The 19,648-nt window shown below is 40.2% G+C and overlaps 2 protein-coding genes across 9 annotated transcripts in view; both read right to left on the bottom strand.

The window, feature by feature from the left end:
- IL17B (interleukin 17B) overlaps positions 1 to 6,788 on the bottom strand; it is a 39,860-nt gene extending 33,072 nt beyond the window's left edge. The window contains exon 1 of the mRNA XM_027682329.1: positions 1,796 to 6,788. Coding sequence (XP_027538130.1) covers positions 1,796 to 1,846 — 51 coding nt within the window. The 5' untranslated portion in view covers positions 1,847 to 6,788. The remainder of the gene's footprint in view (positions 1 to 1,795) is intronic.
- CSNK1A1 (casein kinase 1 alpha 1) overlaps positions 1 to 19,648 on the bottom strand; it is a 36,502-nt gene that overhangs the window by 2,830 nt on the left and 14,024 nt on the right. The window contains exons 4-11 of one of the 8 annotated variants that reach the window (XM_027682323.1): positions 18,782 to 18,880; positions 16,310 to 16,393; positions 13,385 to 13,524; positions 10,388 to 10,466; positions 9,309 to 9,383; positions 7,812 to 7,918; positions 6,797 to 6,945; positions 252 to 1,767 (exon numbers count right to left, since the gene is read on the bottom strand). In XM_027682323.1, the coding sequence (XP_027538124.1) occupies positions 1,760 to 1,767; positions 6,797 to 6,945; positions 7,812 to 7,918; positions 9,309 to 9,383; positions 10,388 to 10,466; positions 13,385 to 13,524; positions 16,310 to 16,393; positions 18,782 to 18,880 (741 nt within the window). In that variant the 3' untranslated portion in view covers positions 252 to 1,759. Of the gene's footprint in view, positions 1 to 251; positions 1,768 to 6,791; positions 6,946 to 7,811; positions 7,919 to 9,308; positions 9,384 to 10,387; positions 10,467 to 13,384; positions 13,525 to 16,309; positions 16,394 to 18,781; positions 18,881 to 19,648 lie in introns of those variants that run through there. The other 7 variants (XM_027682326.1, XM_027682320.1, XM_027682321.1 and 4 more) reach the window with 7 other exon arrangements.

The following is a 19,648-nucleotide window of genomic DNA, read 5'->3' as shown; positions in this document are numbered from 1 at the left end:
CATCTGAGGGCACCTCCTTCTCCTAAAGGAAGCACACAGTGACCACAGGGAACCTTGATCCAGATCACCACTCTGGGATGGTTGAGAGTGCACAGTGTGTTAAGATCCTGAAGAAATGGTTTCCAAAATGAAAGAAAGATCTTTTCAAACAGTAAAAATATGAACTGTGAGCAGGAACTCTGCTACATGCATGAAAACTGTCTAAAAAGCAAACATACAAACAACATTTACACAATAGGCATCTGGCAGCATCATTTTCAGACATTTTTTTAATTTATTCTGACATGCTATAAAGGAATAAATTACACTGTTAAAGAATTACCAGCAATAAAAGTATTTCTTTCTTTCAGCTGGGCTAGAATAGGAGTGAGAAGGAAGACAGCCTGGGGCAGTAACCAATGTGAACTCTGCATGGTGCGAGGCTGCCCCCAAGAACAAGAGTAAATCTGGTCATATCCACTTCACAAGAACTTGAAAGAAAATGCCTTGGTTTAAAACCATCCATATTTTCAAACCATTCAAATTTTTCTCAAAACTAGCAATCACAAGTCAGTCCAGCCGATGCATGACATGGCGATGCTTGGAGGCTGCCAATCCCGGGGCTGCAAAAGATGCCACTTCATTTTAAAAAAATCCAATCTTAGAATAGAGGGCTGGTCTCAAACAACAAGTTATAAAAATGCAAGACTGCCCCTTCCCCCTCAAGGAAAAAATACAAAATTTATTTAAAAACAAAATGAGGAAGAGTTACAACACTAAATCTAAAATGATTTAGAAAGAAATATGACTTCTTTTGCTTAACAAATGGCCTCAAAACTTGCTTTAAAAACAGGGTAATGTAAATTTCTTAAACTGAATTAACAAGGCAAATTAAAAAAATTTCATTTCCTTACAGAAACAGTTTTTTTAGTTTTTAATGAACTTGTAAACAAAAAAGCTCCCGCTTCAAAATAAAAACAAAATCCCAGATCATATAGATGTTTACAGTGATTACATTTATCTAAGCAACTTACATACAGGTTCAGTTGTAAGATGTTAACTAAATTTCGTGACAAATATGCTGTTTTTTCCTTTTACCAAGAACATTATAGAGTTAATGCAGAGTCCTAAAGATTATCTAGTAGTCGCTAAGTTTCTCTTAAGTCTTCACTTTAGATGCTGTTATTTCTAGCACAGGTAAGCAGGCAGAGTCTTTCATATGCTTAAAAACTGGAATCTTTGGTTACTACCATGTCAGCTGGCTTGGTATGTTGCACATAGAAGCCAACAACTTTAAGAATGTTTTAAGTGTACAACTTTCAAAACCCAGGGAGGAATAACCAGAAAAGAGTGCACAATTGTGAGCATTTACAATTATCACAACTGTTGCCGAAGACTGTTCATGCCATTCTTCCAAAACAATGAGATCTCATAAGCAGTGTAGTTCAAAGTAAAAAGGTAACAAAAATTGGCATATGCACAATTTTCTCCACTTGTGTGTCAACCATTAGTTAACTTTTCCACTTGAAAAAAATGCAATAGAAAACTGGACACCATGTTTCACTATCTCAGTAATATTCACAATTACAGCTGCTACAACTCAAAGTGCAGCATCACTGACACTGCCCAGAGCCAGTTTATACTGATATTAAGTTCTTTACACCAAGTAAATGGTTGCCCACAGCCACTGGCAAGTGTACGTATGAACTAAAATTTCTAGGATTTGGGGAGTGACAAGTCCTGCTCCAATCTGCTCTGCTTTGTCCCATCCTCGCCATGCTCAGAAACCTGCAAGATAAAGACAAGGGCAACTTACTGATACGGGATGAAAACGAGAAACAGCCTTCACAGCAGGAGAATTAAACATCAGTTATGGTCATTCAAAGGGGAAAATGCTGCTCCATCTTGAAATTGCAGAGTTCCTGGCGTCCATTTCCGTAGGTAATGATGTTTACCAACACCCTTTCAAACAAGCACCTCTCGGTCACACCTACTGCTGGCACTGGAAAACGGGCTTATGCACCAGCTGGATGCCACATTCCTCAAGTGGGAATTCAGACCAACAGTTTGAAAACAAGACGTGTTATTGCCACTAGGAAACAGGATGTAATTTCATAGGATTGTTTTCTACTTGTCTGCAGTGTCTCATGTTTATATCCCTGAATGTCAAACTGTCATCTGACTGCAGTGTGCTCTTCAGAGACACAGCACGGCACCGTCACACAGACAGAAGGGAGAGGCACGGGAATGACTTACCTTACAGTAACTGGTGTCACCACATGCCCCCATGCACCATTCTCTGGGCAGATGAAACAGAAGCCAGAACCTGTGACAGTGACCAGGGACCCAGCACACCTCTGTCCTTGGAAGGACACAGTGAAAACTCACATGACAGGGTAGGTGGGGCATCAAGAACAATTCTCTTAATGTTCAGCATTCCAAATGACAAATTCGAGACATTGTGGGATACGGAGAGTGAAGGAATACACACCAATCTCCAAGAACCAGTTACTGCAAGCTAAGCCAGTCTTCCCTTGGTGCTCATTCCTGGTGACTCAGGTGGCAGAACTGTGCTTTACAGAGGTAACAGGAGTCTCAACCGAAGATCACTTTGCCAAGCGAGTTTCCGTTCTGGATGCCCTCCAAAAAGGATGGTCTGTCCACGGATGAATTCAGCTGAGCAACAGCTCGAGTTTTTGCAACAGAAATCTCTTCACAGTGAAATACAGACAAAGCTGACCTCAGCTATAGCTTGTGCTGTCATCCAGAGAGAAGCAAGTGCAAACAAGTCTTAATAGCCTGACATTCTATCCCAAATGTATCTGGACAGCACTCAGAAAAGAGCTTTAACTCTTCCAGAACAGGCTACAGGTCATTTAGAAGAGGTTCAATAGCTTTGTTTGAATCTTAATGCACTGAAGGACAATTCTCTTGATCCAGCAGTAGTCATAAAGAAAAAAATCCTGCACCAGAATTAAGACAGCCATTCCCATTTGACTGCAAATTCACATGGAAACCCCAGAGATTCCTTAGTTCCCTAACCCTTACTCGATGCATACAACCAAGAGTTACGCTGTTTTTCCATTTAGTGTGCTCAGCAGCGAACACTGATTCATCATTTGAACCACTTTCTCCATCCAAGCAGCCAAAACTAAGTCAACAAAGGAGGAGTGTGGGAAGAAACAGATCAACTCATTGCTTTAGAAACATGAACGTTTCAAATGAAAAATGGGACCCTGAACCTGAGGACAAAGGATGTGCTAACAAACTATATGCTGCTATTTGTTAGAATACCTCAAATCCAAGGTATTACAGGCAAGAGAACATCCATCTACAGCTAGAGAAAGTAACAGGGAACTGGAATCAACTCACAATATCCCTTCCAAGTCCTGTTAAGACACAGCCCAACCACAGCTGTCATATGAAATAGAGACGCTCGTGGAGTACATGGATCACTGCTGGTATGAAGAACGTGCTGAAGAGTTTGTTGGCATCTCTTTAACAGATCTTCACTACGTACAGGGCCAGCTCAAACCTGCACATTCATCACTCCTTGTCCCTCTCTGGGCTGTTACCCAAAACTTTGATAATCTCTGTGCTACGTGAGGGATACTCAAATTGATTTATTATCATCAGAGCTGCAGATCTGATCGATGGGGAAAAGCAACTGTCCTGTCATACCCTAACAAGCTCCTCAACTTGAAGCTCTCAAGCTTTGTCTATTCTGTTTCTCTAGACAAGCAGTGCAGTGAAAAATATTTAGTTGTCAACTGGCTAATTCTCAAGCAGAGAACTAACAGTCTGTGCTGAGAAATCCTGCCACGACCACGGGCGTCCAGCGAATGTTAATGACGGGCTCACAGAACTCTCCACTGACACAAACTAAAAACACCTCTCACAATGGAACTGGCAGACTTTATCCTGCAGATTGACTGCCTGAGTCAGTTTTATGATTGAGGAAAGCTGACTGTAAGCACTGTTACAAATCACACCTGAACAACGCTGTCAAGAGAGCAAGAGTCAAACTTCTTTGAGTCAGCAAAGAAGCTGAGTCTATTCAAACAGCTCACCTCTCCCAAGTTCAAAACCAGCTGATCTTGCTGTTACAAAAGACACTGCACAGAGTTCCAGAGAGGGACAGGGAAAAAAAACAGAAGAGAAAAAAGGCCATGGACAGAACAGGTTACTCTGGAACCAGACAGAGTATTCATCCTGAATAACCTACAGGACTCAGAAATTATTTAACATGGACCTGAGTTAAGGAAGCCAGAAGTACCTGCAAATGAGTAAACATCTGGAGATTGTCTGCCCACCATTCCCAGATGCACATCTTGAATAGTACTTGCACTTTATAAAAAAATGCATCTGTAAATTGCTATTTCTAGGACTCTTGTTGAACTGGATTTGGTTATCAGAGGGGTAGAATCTGACACCATGAAGGCCTTTTAAGTCACTTCCACGCAGGCTTTGCTACAGCAACTAAAAGAGAATTTAACTGAACTCTGGAAAATAACCAGGTATTTCATTAATCTCCAATGTGATAGGAACACAAAAGCCATGCAGATTCCTCCGTAAGCTTAGGTTTTTTGGGTTCAAAACAGTCTTCCTTAATAGACAACATTCCACACAAAATGGCATGTAGGATTTTAGAAATCTGGAATCTTTACTTTGATGAGGAGATTAAGCATCTGAAGAGAAGTCTTCAGATGTCTGCCAAGCGATACTTTAATGCTTTGCTGACATTACAGCTTGATCGATTTGAAGGTCACAAGGTTTTATTCAGGATGGGGAGGAAAAAAGGAGAAATACCCTTAAAAGGCTGCTACTCCACGCAAGAGCCAATGAAATTCTGTTACAAACCCAGGAACTTCACCATAGCTACAGCAATGGGTCTCGTTCCCAAAGGACAGTGCGATAAGGAATGTCCATGAGGAAACAGAAAAGGTCTCTAAGGCTCCATGGCAAGGCAGCTTCCCTGTTCCTCCTGCCTGTCAGTCAGCTCAGCTTTGCACTCTGGCACCAAAGCACCACTACAAGGCGGAGGCAGATAATCATTTAATGACCTTGCACTTACACACAGCACTTGGTCAGAGACAGCCTGAGCCAGGAGAGCAGCACATTAAACCTCAGAATACGTGAGCGAAACAGTATTTCACGAGCGCTCAACTTCATTTTCAGGGCAGCTTCCACTTACAGATCATCACCTCCTGCAAGCCCTTCACTTTAAGCTCGAGCTGTTGTGAAGAATGTGCATTTTTTCTCAGATTATCTTCTGCTCTAACAGCCAACCTCTCCACACCCGAAATTGGGCTGTGTTCTGGACTTCAGTCAGAGCTTCTGTATTGCAGCAAGCAACCTAAGCCCAGATGCTTAATCACCCAGTCTGCTACATCCTGGTGTTTCAGCTGAAGGAACTGGTTTACAGCCTTCAGTGCTGGAACACCTGTCAGCTGCAGCCAAACAACCTGGACTCTTTACGCTGAAAGTCTGACATTTAATGCAGCCTACGAAATTTTTTTTTATTTTTTTTTGACCTCGGGAAGAGCAGCAGATATTTTACTACTTCATTTTTTTCTGAACCAAGTGTTACATTTTTGGATAGCTATTTTGACTAAAGACACCTGGTAAGGTTTGAATGCTGCCACAATACATGAAAAACAATGTTTTGATAAGTTTATTGTAAACACTTCTGCGTTTCTTTGACTTCCAACTCTGTCATGTTAGCTGAATATATAATTTTATATATATAAATATGATAGACAAGATGTACTGAAGAGCAGCAAGTACTAGCAATACCTCAGTATAGAATTTAGACCTTGGTTTTCTAGTCTCACTCGTACAATCTCGTTAGCTTTAATTTTATCCATAGCTCAGCTTGAGGAATTGGTTTCATTATAAGACTGTAGCAGTCACTAGCTGTGGCAGTTTCATCCCAGTGATTTACCAGCACTAGCAGATTTACATCACAAAAAAAAGTATTTTAAAAGCTTCTAGACCGTGTGGAAAAAAATTGTGTGTGCCTTTTCAGAACTCAGTTTTCAGTTATTACACAATTACATCCCGAACATGTCACAACATTTCCCTTTGAAACCATAACCTAGAAACATTTCAAATCATCAAGAAACCTGAAGCCCCACCCCAGAGCACCCAGATACCTCAGAAAATTGTGACTTGGCAGTCGACAGCAGCTTGGGGTTACTGCTTGATTTAGGCAAGACATTTTGAGCTCACTGGTCCCTGCTTTTAACTCTGGACCAAATGTCTCAATGTAAACCCACTGGAGGAAGCCAGATCACTCACAATTTTCTGTTTCCCATGTTTGATGCATACAGAACAGAAGCAAACCCACAGCACTATACCAGCTGCCACAGAGCAGAACCCAAAGTCTCTAGATCCTTGCCTAGTTAATGAGAATTATCCCTTAAGAAGTGTTAGGTCTAGGATTTTGGATTGCATTATATATTTATATATATATATAAATATATATATGTATATATAAATAAAAATAAATTAAAATGTCACATTCCCAACACCAAGTCAGTTTCTTGTTTTTGGAAAGTGGTTAATGCGGGAGCAAAAGATGCAGTGGTTAAAATGACCCAACATCCCCAGAAGAAATGATATGAATAACAAGGACATTTTGGTATAAAGTTAGTAGTCAAATTCTCCAAGGACGTCTTTTGGTTTTGCTTTTTAATTTAACAGCCAAATATATGTTTTAAACCACCTCCTTGATCTAACACTTAAATTGCCGACATTGTCCAAATTAGTGTAATTTTTTTTTTCCTGTAACGTCACTTGGTTCTTGGCTACTAACCTTTCATGTTACTCTTGGATTTGTCAGTTTGCTTGCCTGTGGGGGTTTGGGCCTGCTGCCCCTGCCCACTGGAAGAGGCTGCCTGCTGTGCTGCTTTCTGCTTTAACATTGTCCAGTCGAATGTGTAGTCATATTGGTGGTTCAAGGTCCTAAAAAAGAGGGAAATATTTTACTGTAACACATCATGGCTTCCTATTGCTAATACCAAGCCTTCCCTGAAATACCAGAACTAGAGGATAACTCCTTCTATAAGCTGCTTTAGAGATTATGAATGGTATAGAAATGCTAAGTATTACTAACTTAAAGGGATTCTTGCAGTAAGACCGAAAACCATCCAGTAGCGTTTCCTCACTGGTTACACAAAGGTCTGCACTTATGGAAGCAGCACTTCCAACCCACCTTACCCACTGCCTGCACTGAGTTTCTGAGCTTTTTAATATATGTAATTTTAAGGAGAGACTGCAGTATTGTACATCACTGAATAGAAATTGCTTTGGATTCCAGACACCTAGAGGGAGACTCGAGAGATCAGTACCAGCTCTTCTTTTGACAGACGCTCTTCACTCCATAAGGCTGAGTTTATGTTCTGGTTGCTCTAACAAGCTCAATGAAGCAGCACTATTCCTCTCCACTGAAATCCATCTCCTGGGCACCACTGCTAGTCCCACCACCAATTTCCAAACATAAAAACCTTCAAACTTTTACAAGGGGTCAATTTTTAAAGCTACTTGCAACAGAATTTAAAGCATGGGCTCAACCCTCTACCATTAGTGGTTACATCACACAATGCAAAACCCAGAGAATCTTTTTCCTTTATGTTTAACATTGAATATTTAACATTGAACATATTTTTCGGGTCATTTAAACAGCTTTTCAAACTCTGAAAGAAAGGACCAGAAGAACTCCCTACACTACACACATACAAGAGCTGCTCTCTACAGTGCAAGTCCCACAGAGCAGTTCCCAACTATTAAAGCCCTGACAAATTTCTGTACTTTTCCACCTTGAGACTGACCTGAAAAGAATACGGAATAATTGCCTCAGATACATGTAATCTGGTGCCTCTTCAAAGCGCAGGCCACGACAGTAGTTCAGATACATGGCAAATTCTGCAGGGAATCCCTGTAAATCAACAGTGTTAATCAAGCCATGGCTTGCAGCAAAAAGCTTCTAACAACCCTATAAGAAGGCAAAAAGATGTGCTTCTTTCTATAATAGCAGAGAAAAACTGGCTGAAGATTTGTAAATTAATACCACTTTGCCCCTAGTTATTAATTTAATTCTGTATTTCAGAAAGTGGATTTGATCAGCAAGACCCCCAGGTACACATTCTTTCCCCAGAATTGTTACCTGATGCACGTTTTGCAATCACAACTTCTCTGCTACCAAAACCTTCAACATACTTACTTATAAAGTACTTGGTTCATCCTAATTAAACCTCGTTCTTGTTAACAAAGTCTCTAAAATTAATAAGAGGTAATTGTCTCTTAAGAGATTCCAGTTGTTTCCTTGATAATCTACCTGAGCATACTAGAGGCAAGATCAGTTAATGGCACTAAGTGTGAAAACTTAAATCATGAAAACCTCTTTCAAAGATTTCCTGTCTTATATTTTTATATATTTAATGCTATATTAAAGCCTACCTGAAAACAGGTAATAGGATGTAAAGAAAATATAGGGTATAGCATCCCTGGAAGCGTTTAAGGCCAGTTTACAGGGGGCTTAGAACAACCTGGCCTAGTAGAAGGTGTCCCTGTCCCAGCAGTGGGGTGGAAGAAAGTGATCTTTAAGGTGCCTTCCAACCCAAACCATTCTATGATTCTATGAACAGTTCAACACTTTGAAAAAGATACTGTCAGACTAAGGGTATAGATATGTGCAGAAGTAGGAAGTGCAATCCCTGGTGCTGCTGTTTGATGTGCAGAAACTACCTCATGTTCTCAAGGACCTTTGTTAACAAGCATGTAGCTGTCACAGTGCAAGAGAAATCTTAAGACCCAAAGGACAATACTGGAAAAACATCATTCTGCAGCAGGGCTCTAAAAGCTCACTTGCATCCAATTCCACTACAGCCTCTACCTGAGTTAGAGTAGACAATATGAACAATCTTGAGGCAGAAACAAGTGTATGTGGGCAAGCCAGACAGCTCCACCTTGGTTATTTATGTAGTTCTACACGTAAAGCTTCCACTGTAGAAGTTGAAGAACTGAACAAGCCTGACTTAAGAGAGCTGGAGAGCTTGCACAGCCAACAGTCAGCAAGACCTGAATGATGGTGGCACGAACTACGCCAAGAAGTGGCAGCAAATGCCTGCCCCGTTACACATATTCACAGTCTAGCTGGGTGGCCAAACACAAGGCACCCAGTGCCTGCCAGAGAATATTATTCAGCAGCAAATGCCACATGAGACTATCTAATACTTTGGCTTTAGTTTAGAAAAAATCCACAAACAACAAAACAAACAAGAAAGGAATTTCCATTTCACAGTATGACATCACTTGGAAACTCTTACCTTACACAAAACCTCAACAGGAGTGGACATTTTCTTTTCACTAATCTTTTCATACTTTTGCTTCTTTGTTGCAGCCTGTGGAACATGTAGGTCACAATATAAGAGATATTGTGCAACACTGGATTAACAAGGACAGCAGTAAAAAAAAAAAATGACAAAAATCCTTTGGTCAACCATAAGTATTTTATGTGAAATCTCCAAGTCCCACACACTTATTGCAAAGAGAATGAAGGTCAATCTGGTATTAAGATTTGGACACAGTTTAATACCATTTGTCGCAGTCTAATGCTTCCATCACATGGCACAGCTCGTGTAGTTCTAGCTGCTGCTTTTGTCCATTAAACAGACCAGACTTGCATTTACATTTGCCAAATTTGTATTAATTCCCACTCAGTGCCCCATTCAGGGTTGCCTGGTGTTTCAGTAAGCACCCGTTACATTCATTTGCAGCTGAAGAGTTCCAGTGTCTCACAAGCTGCTGCCTTTTTAGAAAACTTGCAGCTGCAACACCACTGGAGTTACAAAACTCTCATATGGAGGAAAAAAAACAATTAAAACAAGGAAATAAATCACTGAAGTCTATGTAACAGAAATATCTGCCATGCTTATAGTTGGCTCCCATACATGGAAATACTGGAACAAGCCTGTTGCAGCCAATAATCACTCAGTGGTGCCATAACCTGGACTGAAGATACCACTGAGGCTGAACTTGCCAGGCAAGAGATTATTTCCATGCTCTCTACAGTAATTCAAAAAGCCACTAACAAATGTTATTTTCTATTTCCCAGAAGGGCCTCAGACTACAACAGGACAATAATAATTGGCAAGGATGACGTAAGCCATTGTTTAGCATAAATTTTGAGACAATCAAACAATACACATTTTGCCTGCTGCGCAAGAGGCAGAATCCACATTCTATAAATATCATGCTTTGGGAAAAGCTGCTTTGTATAACTGAAGCTAAACATTATATAAACCCACCTATCCTGATCAGCAGACAGAAGCATGGTACCCAAACATGAAAAAAAAAAAAATCAAAAAGGCAGGGTGGGGGGAGAAAAAAAAGCAACACAACCTACCTTTAACCCTTGCCAAGGCAGACTGGTTCTGTTAAAGTACATCAATACATAGCCTAGAGACTCCATGTCATCCCGACGACTGCAGGAGAGAGGAAAAACACAATGAATTACAAATTCTGGCATTTCACACTTTATTCCACATAGTGCAAGCATTCAAAAATTTAAATTAAAAAATAACTGAGGGATAAAATCTAAGCTTTGATGCAAAGGTCTCTTTCTAGTACAGCTAAAGCACTGATGTGCTCGCGATTCCACTGTAAAAAGTCTTCCCCAGCAGAAGGGGATCCTATTCATTTTTCAAGCAAGGAATACTCAGTAAGTATTGTGTGTTCTTTCCATCTGCAGTTACATTAATTTGGGAAAGAAAAACTTTGGAAAAATAAAGAAAAAGAAACATTAAATGTCTTTCCTGCTTTATAAAGTAGCTTGGATAGAAATGGAAGTTCTTCTTGTAGGAACCATGGAATGCATTACTTCCTTAATGAAGATTTTTCCCTGAACCTTGTCTCAGTCTGGGATCAATTCTGAACATCCAGCCCCAAAAGGGCACAGCTCCTTCCTTCATTTCTGTGAAAAAACTCTGAATTGTCTCTGGTTTTTTTAAAAAAAACCAAGCAATATTGAAAGTGCATGCATCAATCTGAGAGGTGCCTCTGCTTTCTTCCCATAAGAGGCCTGTTTTGGGGCAGTTGGAGAACTCCAAAGTGACACATCCACAGACTTCACTGAGAACTTGCACACCAACTCTCATGTAAAGGCTTCAAATGTTTTCTGCACATGCTCCAGATCCCCACGTCAGCCCTGTGAATGCCATTGTACTTTGCTACACAGCTTTCATGAGTGCTAAGACTAGTACAGTTCACTGAAGTGGAAAACACACTCCATGATTTTTTTCCTCTTGGCAAAGTTGCCTCTTCCCAGCTGTGGTAAAATCAGATTCCTCCTGACTGCCCCTCTGCAGCTGACATCTATTTAACATGAGACAGAAACATAACTTATTTTTCTCCTCCCAGCTCCCTTATGGAGAGAAGCTGGTGGATATTGCTGCTGCTCTGCCATCCAGATCTGCAATAAAAGGATTTAAATGGTGAGTCAACTCTCCAACCCTTTGGGGAATGAGTTCAGGAAACTATCCCAGAAGAAGATCACCTTGGCTCTCTCAAGCTTTTATCACAAGGCCAGAAAAGCACTAATGGGTCAGGGAAGAGAGGATTGGTTCTCTCCTCTCGACAGCAGCTCGCTCTGAGATCATCTCAGCTGCAACATGAAACCACAGACAAAGACAGAGGGACGAAAAATTATACTGAGACCACAAACTCCAGCCTGCAAAACTTGCTAATTCTGTTAGAATTGCAGATTTTAATCATCAACAGGATTCAGGGAACCTGTATGGGGCCACAACATAAAATTACGTTTCCTTAGAAGGCAGTGATAAATTCAGAAACAAAGGCATGAATAGTTTCCATCCCCCATCCAGCTCATTGTTTCAAGGTTTAATGTCATGATTCTGTTATAGGAAACATTTAGTTTTGCACATCACTAAGGGGTACATTACATTTGAGCATATACTGATAAAAGTGATTTTCAGGCTTTGGAAAACAGGATAACACTCTCCATTACTAAAATGGATAACATTGCAAACAGTTCCCTGAGCACAGCCATCACTACCTACAGGAAAACATGTTCTGCAACAGATAAAAGCACAGGACTAACAGCTGTAATATTCTGCCATAAACTTCAGAACTGGTTTCTCCTGATTGCAGGAATTTATTACTTGTCTCACCACTGGCTTGATCTAGACAGTTTAGCAGCTTTTAGCACGTACCAAGCTACGTTTCTAATCATAACAGATTTCCCATTACCAGCAGATATGCTGTAAGACTCCAATTAAATTCAAAAGCAACAATCCTTTGCAAATCCCTCCTTCAGTCTCAGGTGCTTGCACAGCTATTCCCTTACCAGAGCTGTTTGGGATCTATGAAATGCACTTACTTCAGAAATTACACCTGTCATTTACTCTCCTTGACCCACATGTCAAGTAGGCTTAAATAATGACACTGACAGGCAATAAAATACCCTTAAGGAAATTAAAGCAAAGAAGAACACAGAACATTTTAAAGCACCAAGTATTTGTAGGTTGCATGTTCTGTTGAAGTTGACCACTAGAATTTCTGTTGTGCCCATCTTGATTAAAATGAAGGTCAGAGTCACAGACATTCATGAAATTTTATCCAACCAAGTGACCTCAGCACCATGTGGTAAAGCCACACTATTACACTTTTATATTAGAATATTTAGGCACGTAGGTAAGAAAGAGAAGAGAGCCATCCCTTTAATATCTCTTGAGTACCTAACACTTCCAACCAACTCAGAGTGCTCTCTCCACTGAACCACTGCTGGGATACCGTAGGAGCAGTATGTTTTTTTATCTAGATGTAAAAACGTGTTTATGATTAAGCAAAGCTCAAATATATATATACACACACACATGTATACATACATACAGATACATGACTATGACTATACCAGAAACTAAAATACAGCATGAATGGAGATATTTAAGTCTTGCTTGCAGGCAAAAGGAGAAATAATTGTTAACTGACTTGAAGAGAGTGAGAAAACAGGACATCAGCTTTAGAACACTCTAGTTAAAGAAAGCCATCTCAAGCCAGGCAACAGTGGTGTCAACAGGTACCAACACATCAGCAAAGTGCACCTTTGTGAAGGTCCTCCAACATATCCACATCAAAGTATGCCTTAGCCTTTAAAAAGTCAAAACAGTATGCACAACATCCACCTCATGTCTGCGAGACATAGTCTCTTCAAGAAGCAAATTAGGTGCTTGGATTTTTCCCCTACTCTTGCACAGGCAGCCAAAAAGAAAAACACTTGCAAAAGGGTGGATACACTTATTTATATAGAATTAGTTCAGACACTTGAGAAGCTTACAGAGATCACCTTGCAGCCTCCAAAGCACAGCATGAACACTGCACTCACCTCTGCTCAATGCCAAGATGCGCATTGATGCTGGCGTATCGAGCTGTGCCAGTGAGATTTTTGTCTTCTCTGTATGGTATGTGTTGCCTTGTCCTGTTGTCCCGGTACTTTTTGGCCAAACCAAAGTCAATAAGGAATAACTTAAAGAAAAATGAAAATAGGTTATATTCCTATACAATTCAAGAAATTCCCAATTTCTTTCAGTGGGCATTAGCTACATTTTAAGACACCCAGACAATGTAACAGCCTACAGTTAAAAGAAGCAAAGTAACAGTGCAGAGGCGCAACCAGCTTTAACTAGTCAGTTAAAAACTTAATAGTGAATTAGTTCAAGCCTTTTCTCAATCCACTGGAATAGATTAGATTGTGCCACTCAGCATCTGCAGCTTAGTTCTACAACTATTTTATATTACTATTGCAGTTCCTATCACATGAGCTCGATGACTACAGTGCACAGCTGAGGAAGGAACTGGCACGGTGAAAGCACACCAGGAACCCCACTGGCACTGGAGCAGGTCACACACACAGAGTTAATGGCAGCTCAGCAGCTTAATGCACATGATGCACATCCTGCAACCTTCTGTCTCAAGGAACAGTGACCATTTTGCAGAGCACCAAGGTCAAAACCTTCAACAGCAAACAAGACATCTTGCTCTCAGCTCTTTGCTCAGTAAGACTGCCAAGACACTATCACAGCAGCATGACAGTCACTAATGATTTTGTAACAGCCAGGAAGCTGAAGCCTCATAATTGAAGCCAATCTGGGTTTCTAATAACCAAGCTTGCCCAATGATTTGATATTTAGCAACACCTGAGTGTGTGCTATCAGTGAGCTGACAGCCAGCCCACATAAAATGGTAATCCAGACAGTACCTTCTCACAAGATTTCAGGACTAGGCAAAAAAAAAGCTAAGGCAGAAGTACCTAAGGAACATTTCAAACTCTAGCATTAGTCTTCAAGTTACACATCATGAGCTCCTGAATCCAAGTCTGGATTAATGCTACAGGATCAAGGACTACAATCCCTACAGATTGATGAATGCTGCAAAAGTAACTTGAGTGAGGGAAGGATGTGATGGAAAGAAGACATTTAAGGTTCGATAGTCTCAGTAAAAAGCAACTCAGTATCAGCTTAAAGCTGATTAGAGAACAGAAGATGCAGCTTTAAAAGCAAACTGGAGACTATATGCAGGTGTACCAAGGCTGCAACAAAGAGTCACTCTGGCACACTGGAAGTGCTGTGAATTATAAAGTGACACTCAACACAGAACTATCCAAGATACTGAAAGACTGAAAGTTTCTGAATTGCACAGTAGCTATGTTTTAGAATTCTGGTGTAAGAAGATAGTAGTCTAGACAGGGAGAAGAGAAGCTAAAAACCTTAACTACTGGTGTTGGAGCAGAAAATCTGGGGTTGAAGTCTTGCCATGATTTATATGAAAACGCAAGGCACAGCAGTTCTACCTGTGCTGTTCCGGTGCAAGTACCTTGGAAGCCCAGAACGCTTTGAGCGAGAGGCCATAAACCCAAGTTTTTTGAACAACTACACTGCTCAGACAGCTCAGCCAAGTGGGGGTCTTGGCTTTGTTGCACCCGTCACAGCTGCCACTACAGGTGAGCATGGACATGTTCTTGAGCTACCAGGAAATGATTTGATATACCAAGAAATACTTGATACGGAACTCCCAAAGCAGACAGTGCAAAGCTTCATGTGATTACAACGCTGCAAATGTGACTTCCGTAGAAGCAAAGCCTGAGCTCAGACGCAATCCCTTATTTACTGATTTGGTCCAGAACACAGACCTGGTTTATGTGAGTCAAATAACTGGGTATTATTTTACAGCACCAATTTCCCTGGGGAGGTTTAATCTGTTCCCTTGCTTAATATGATTCTGGATTTCCCTCTAGATGGGTGGAAGGCAAAGGAGTAAGAATTAAGTCAGAAGACACAGCCCAGTTTGGAGGAGCACAGAACATCCCGATGCCAGTCAGCAGGAACAGACGTATTCCCACAGATAACCTCATACCACCTTAACTCTGTTTGTTGCACTATCAGCAGGAAACTGGAGAAGTAGGGCACAATTTTTGCCAAGAGCAACTAGAGAAGTAGATCAAAGTCTCTGCCTCTGATAAGAAAGTTTCAGAAGCAGACAACAGAAGGCTGTCAGCTTGTGTACAGCAGCTATCTGCCTGGGATTTAATCCATGGAGACTACTGTGGAAAGCTATGGAACAATTCTATGGCCAAACTCCTCAGCTATGATTCATATTCAGCAATTTCCAGCTGTCCTGCTACCAACTGGCGTATGTCTTCCTTTCTCTCCAATTCATCTTCTCTTAAAGAGAAGGAATACCACATTTAACACCATAAGATAAGCTCATGCTTCTTTAAGACACAACTTGTTGGAGTAGTTTCATTTTAGAAGCACAAGGGAGGAAAATATTAGTCTTCATTACACATTTGGGGAGATTTTGAACAAACACTGTACAGGAAGGAGTCTGGCCGAAGCAATAACAGAACTTCTCCACGTGCATCCACAGACATTGCAGGAACCCTTCGGGAAGGCAAGTAGGAGCCCTGATATTTCACCAGGGTGGCATGTCTATCCTTCAGCACATTCAGTAGATTGCCTTTGAGTTTTAAAGGCCAAAAATCAAACCTGCACCTGAAATCAAGCACGTACATTTAGCCCTATCAAAGTTCAGAAACAATTCCACAATTTAAACAAGCGCCACAGGGAAACATCTTAGTAATGTTACATGTTTGCCAAGTATGTCTGAATAATGCCAACATAAGAGGTGCTTTTGCAAGATCTACATTCTCCAGAAAAACAAAAACCAAAACAAAAAAAAATGAAAAAAAAACCAAAACCAAAATAAAGCACATGAATTTGGGGTTGAGGTTGGAATAGGAGACAGTTCAGACCTGGTTTAATCCTGAGAAAGATGGGTCCTGAGAAGTACTAACAGTCATGCTTCTTTTCCTCTTCCCCACTGGAGATTCTAAACACTGAACAAACAATAGAGGGTGGCAGTGCATCAAACAGTATTGCTTACATTGCAACATTGGCCGGCGCAGACAGGCAACACCGAGGCGTTCGAGAAAGAACAGGGTAGCCAAATGCCATCCTTCTTCCACCAAGCACTGTAGTTTTCAAAAAAACTATGTATATTTCCATCTTTTTTTTATTATCATTATTTTATTTTTTTTTCCAAGGAGAAAATTTGAAAGATGTGACAAGGTAAATTTCAACTGTGAGCCGCTCCAAAATGGCACTGCCTTGACCAGGGATAGCAATGGTGACATTTGGCTCTATTAAAAAAGGAAATTAAAGTTTTGCTTACAAAAGCAGCCTTTGGTTCCACAAACTGCCCTTCCCCCAAAAGACATTTAGAAAAAGTAAATCTTCAGTAAGGAAGAGGTAGAAGGCATTTAGTCACCTTAAAGTTTACTTTCATAAGCATGCAGGGCTTATTACTAGCAGAGCTAGAAATTCATCTTTTAAGGTGGGAGCAAAATTTCTCCCAGTCACCAAATTAGAATTTGGAAAAAAAACAATTTAATTTTTTAAAAATATAACTGACAGGAAGCTACTGGAACAAGATTACCATGCTATTCTAGACTTTGTGGCTGATTTTCTTTAAACTGTGTATAGTCATCTCTAAAAACCCCAAAACTGCACTTAGTTAGAAAAAGAAACATTAAATACTATATGGTGGCAAGTGTTTCTTAGATAAAGCACTTGATTCCAAACTGAAGTAACCTATTCCTCATTTTGCTCTGTTAAACTATCAATTTGCACTTGGATCAGGAACTATCTCCCTAATTTCTAACCCCCTAAAACATAAATGAAGCCTATGCCCACAGTTAGTGTTTTACCACCATATCATTGTGTGACTCTCTAACTAAGTTACTAATGGGGAAAAAATATAATGGTTTACAGGCAATTTTGTATTTTGTTTCAGTTGATGCAAATCTAATGTGTTCCTCCTCTAAAGTAAGCACAGCAGCAATTTCTAGGCCATTAATCCACACGAAGATGAACTACAGTGCAGCAATGCCAACCTAGCATGACTGTGCAAAAGTATACAAAAATGGCCCAAAAAAGAATAATTGGAAATCAGAAAACTAGGAAAAAACAAAAATAAAAGTTTTCAAGTTATACTATAAGTCATGCCAGAAAACTAAGGAGCCTAACTGCTCAACACAGCAGAGAAAAATAGAGCTGTACAGAGTGAAAGTATGAAACTTGGGAACAAGCAAAGTTTAACAGCAACAAGATTACATAAAGACTGTCCTTCAGCTGGAATTACAAACTTTTCCAACAATGGTTGTATCTAAACACTCAGTGCATTGCACCTCTTCAGACAAAAGCTGTTATCTCATGTTATTCAAGCTTTCCCCTTCTAATGTTCATGGCCCTGAAGTTGGCATTCATACAGGCAAACAAAGGTAAACATTTTTAATACTAGTAGTGCCTAAAGAGATGAGACATTCTCAGATGGCATATAGAGAAGATAAGTGGGAATCTTGCTTCCAATAAACAGCTTGATCACATACATTTGTCCTGAAGTTAATTGCTATTCAGTAGCATGCTTAATGCATTGCCAATGCTGCCTGTCTGCCCGAGCTCGACATATCAATTGCAGGGTTAAGCATATTTCACTCAAGAAAACTAAAAATAAAAAGTTGTCCTCTATGTAAGATTTTCAACAGGAAACATGCACCTCTGACTATGTTTACCCAGCCCAAAAAATGCAACAACCTCAGCCCGCCCCCCCAGCTTTTTTTCCCCACAAAGTAAATAGAAAAAAAGTTTGTCGTACAACACATTCAAGTATTTTAGAGCTTAACAGTTTTTCATCAACATATTTGCATAATTTCTTTTATTTATAAAGGCATCTAAATGTTGAGTCTTAATCTTATCCACAATTCTGATGGACGAAGTGTTCTCTTTACCGGTCTGTCACTGCAAGATTTAATGCCTTGATGACTGGTGGGTCAGGAGTTCCCACGTTGGCACAAATTGTTTTCATCCCAGGAAGTCAGGCCCAAAGCCAAAGATAAGATTTGACTTTATCAATGAGGAAAAAAATTCTATTACAACAGTCATCTCAATAACAAAACTCCAGCAGTGATAGGAGTAGCTAAGTATTCTATAGGGTTAGTTTACAATCTTGTTGCAAGTCTAGAAATCATCTAGATGAGTGAGACCCACATGTGTATGCCACTGCATTTAGAAGTGGGCACCAAAAAAACCAAGTTCTCACCTCAAAGAACTGTGGTTTAGCATCCAAAACATCAGTTTTAGCAATCAGTTTTACAAAAGTTGTGCAGCTTGAATCAAATCACACAGGCATTCCCTTTGGATTTTTAAACAAAGAGCTTTAGACTAACCTTATTACAGTGACGCCCAATACCCATTAGGAAGTTATCTGGTTTAATGTCTCTGTGTATAAAATTCTTTGTGTGCACATATTCAATTCTACTGATCATCTGTAAAAAAAACCAGCAACGAAACACGTAAGATTTCAATAAGAGAACACAATTCACTTAAACCTTCAATGAAAACATGAATTTTTAGTGTTACCTTCCTGTGCAACTTCAGTTTATGTATTTGCTTAATGAAAACCATTTTTTTTAATTATTGTTCAAATAAATTTATCTTTATTATATGTTAAAATTCCATAACCTTGGTTAGGAACTGGCAGATGAAATATCTGAACTATTTCCCAGATACTGAAGTTCATGTTTCTAACTATAGAATCCCATTAAAGAACCATTTCTTTCTCTTACTTCAAACACAAGACAATTTTAAAGCTCATTCCCTCCCCCCGCCCCAGTTACTCATTCATCTGGTTATTCATTCATCATCAAACGTCACTTTTCCAGGTAAGTTTTCATGGAGCAAGTAACAACTTGATTGTGGCCCATCCTGTCATATCTAGGCTACCGTGATCCCGGAATATCTGTCAGCAGTGGAGACGCAGAGAAACTCTGGAACATCTGCATCATCAGCCGGGGTCACACCATCTCCTGTGCGCGAGAGCCCAGCACATGGGTTATGTGGCACAGCCTCCCAGCTCCTCACACACTCCTCATGCAGCCTTTAACCATCTGAATTGCTACATGGTACCCCTGACAGCTGCTCTACTGGACTATGCCCTAAAAACCAGCTCTGAGCACCGATATCACACGTTCCCTCTGTTTCCCAGGTGACAAAGAATTAGTGTTTGTCACTCGAAGGAATACTGCACAAAATCC

Source organism: Neopelma chrysocephalum, unplaced genomic scaffold (assembly GCF_003984885.1).
Source record: "Neopelma chrysocephalum unplaced genomic scaffold, ASM398488v2 Primary Assembly neopelma1_63, whole genome shotgun sequence".
NCBI classification, from domain to species: domain Eukaryota; kingdom Metazoa; phylum Chordata; class Aves; order Passeriformes; family Pipridae; genus Neopelma; species Neopelma chrysocephalum.
This window is presented reverse-complemented; position numbering and strand designations above follow the sequence as displayed.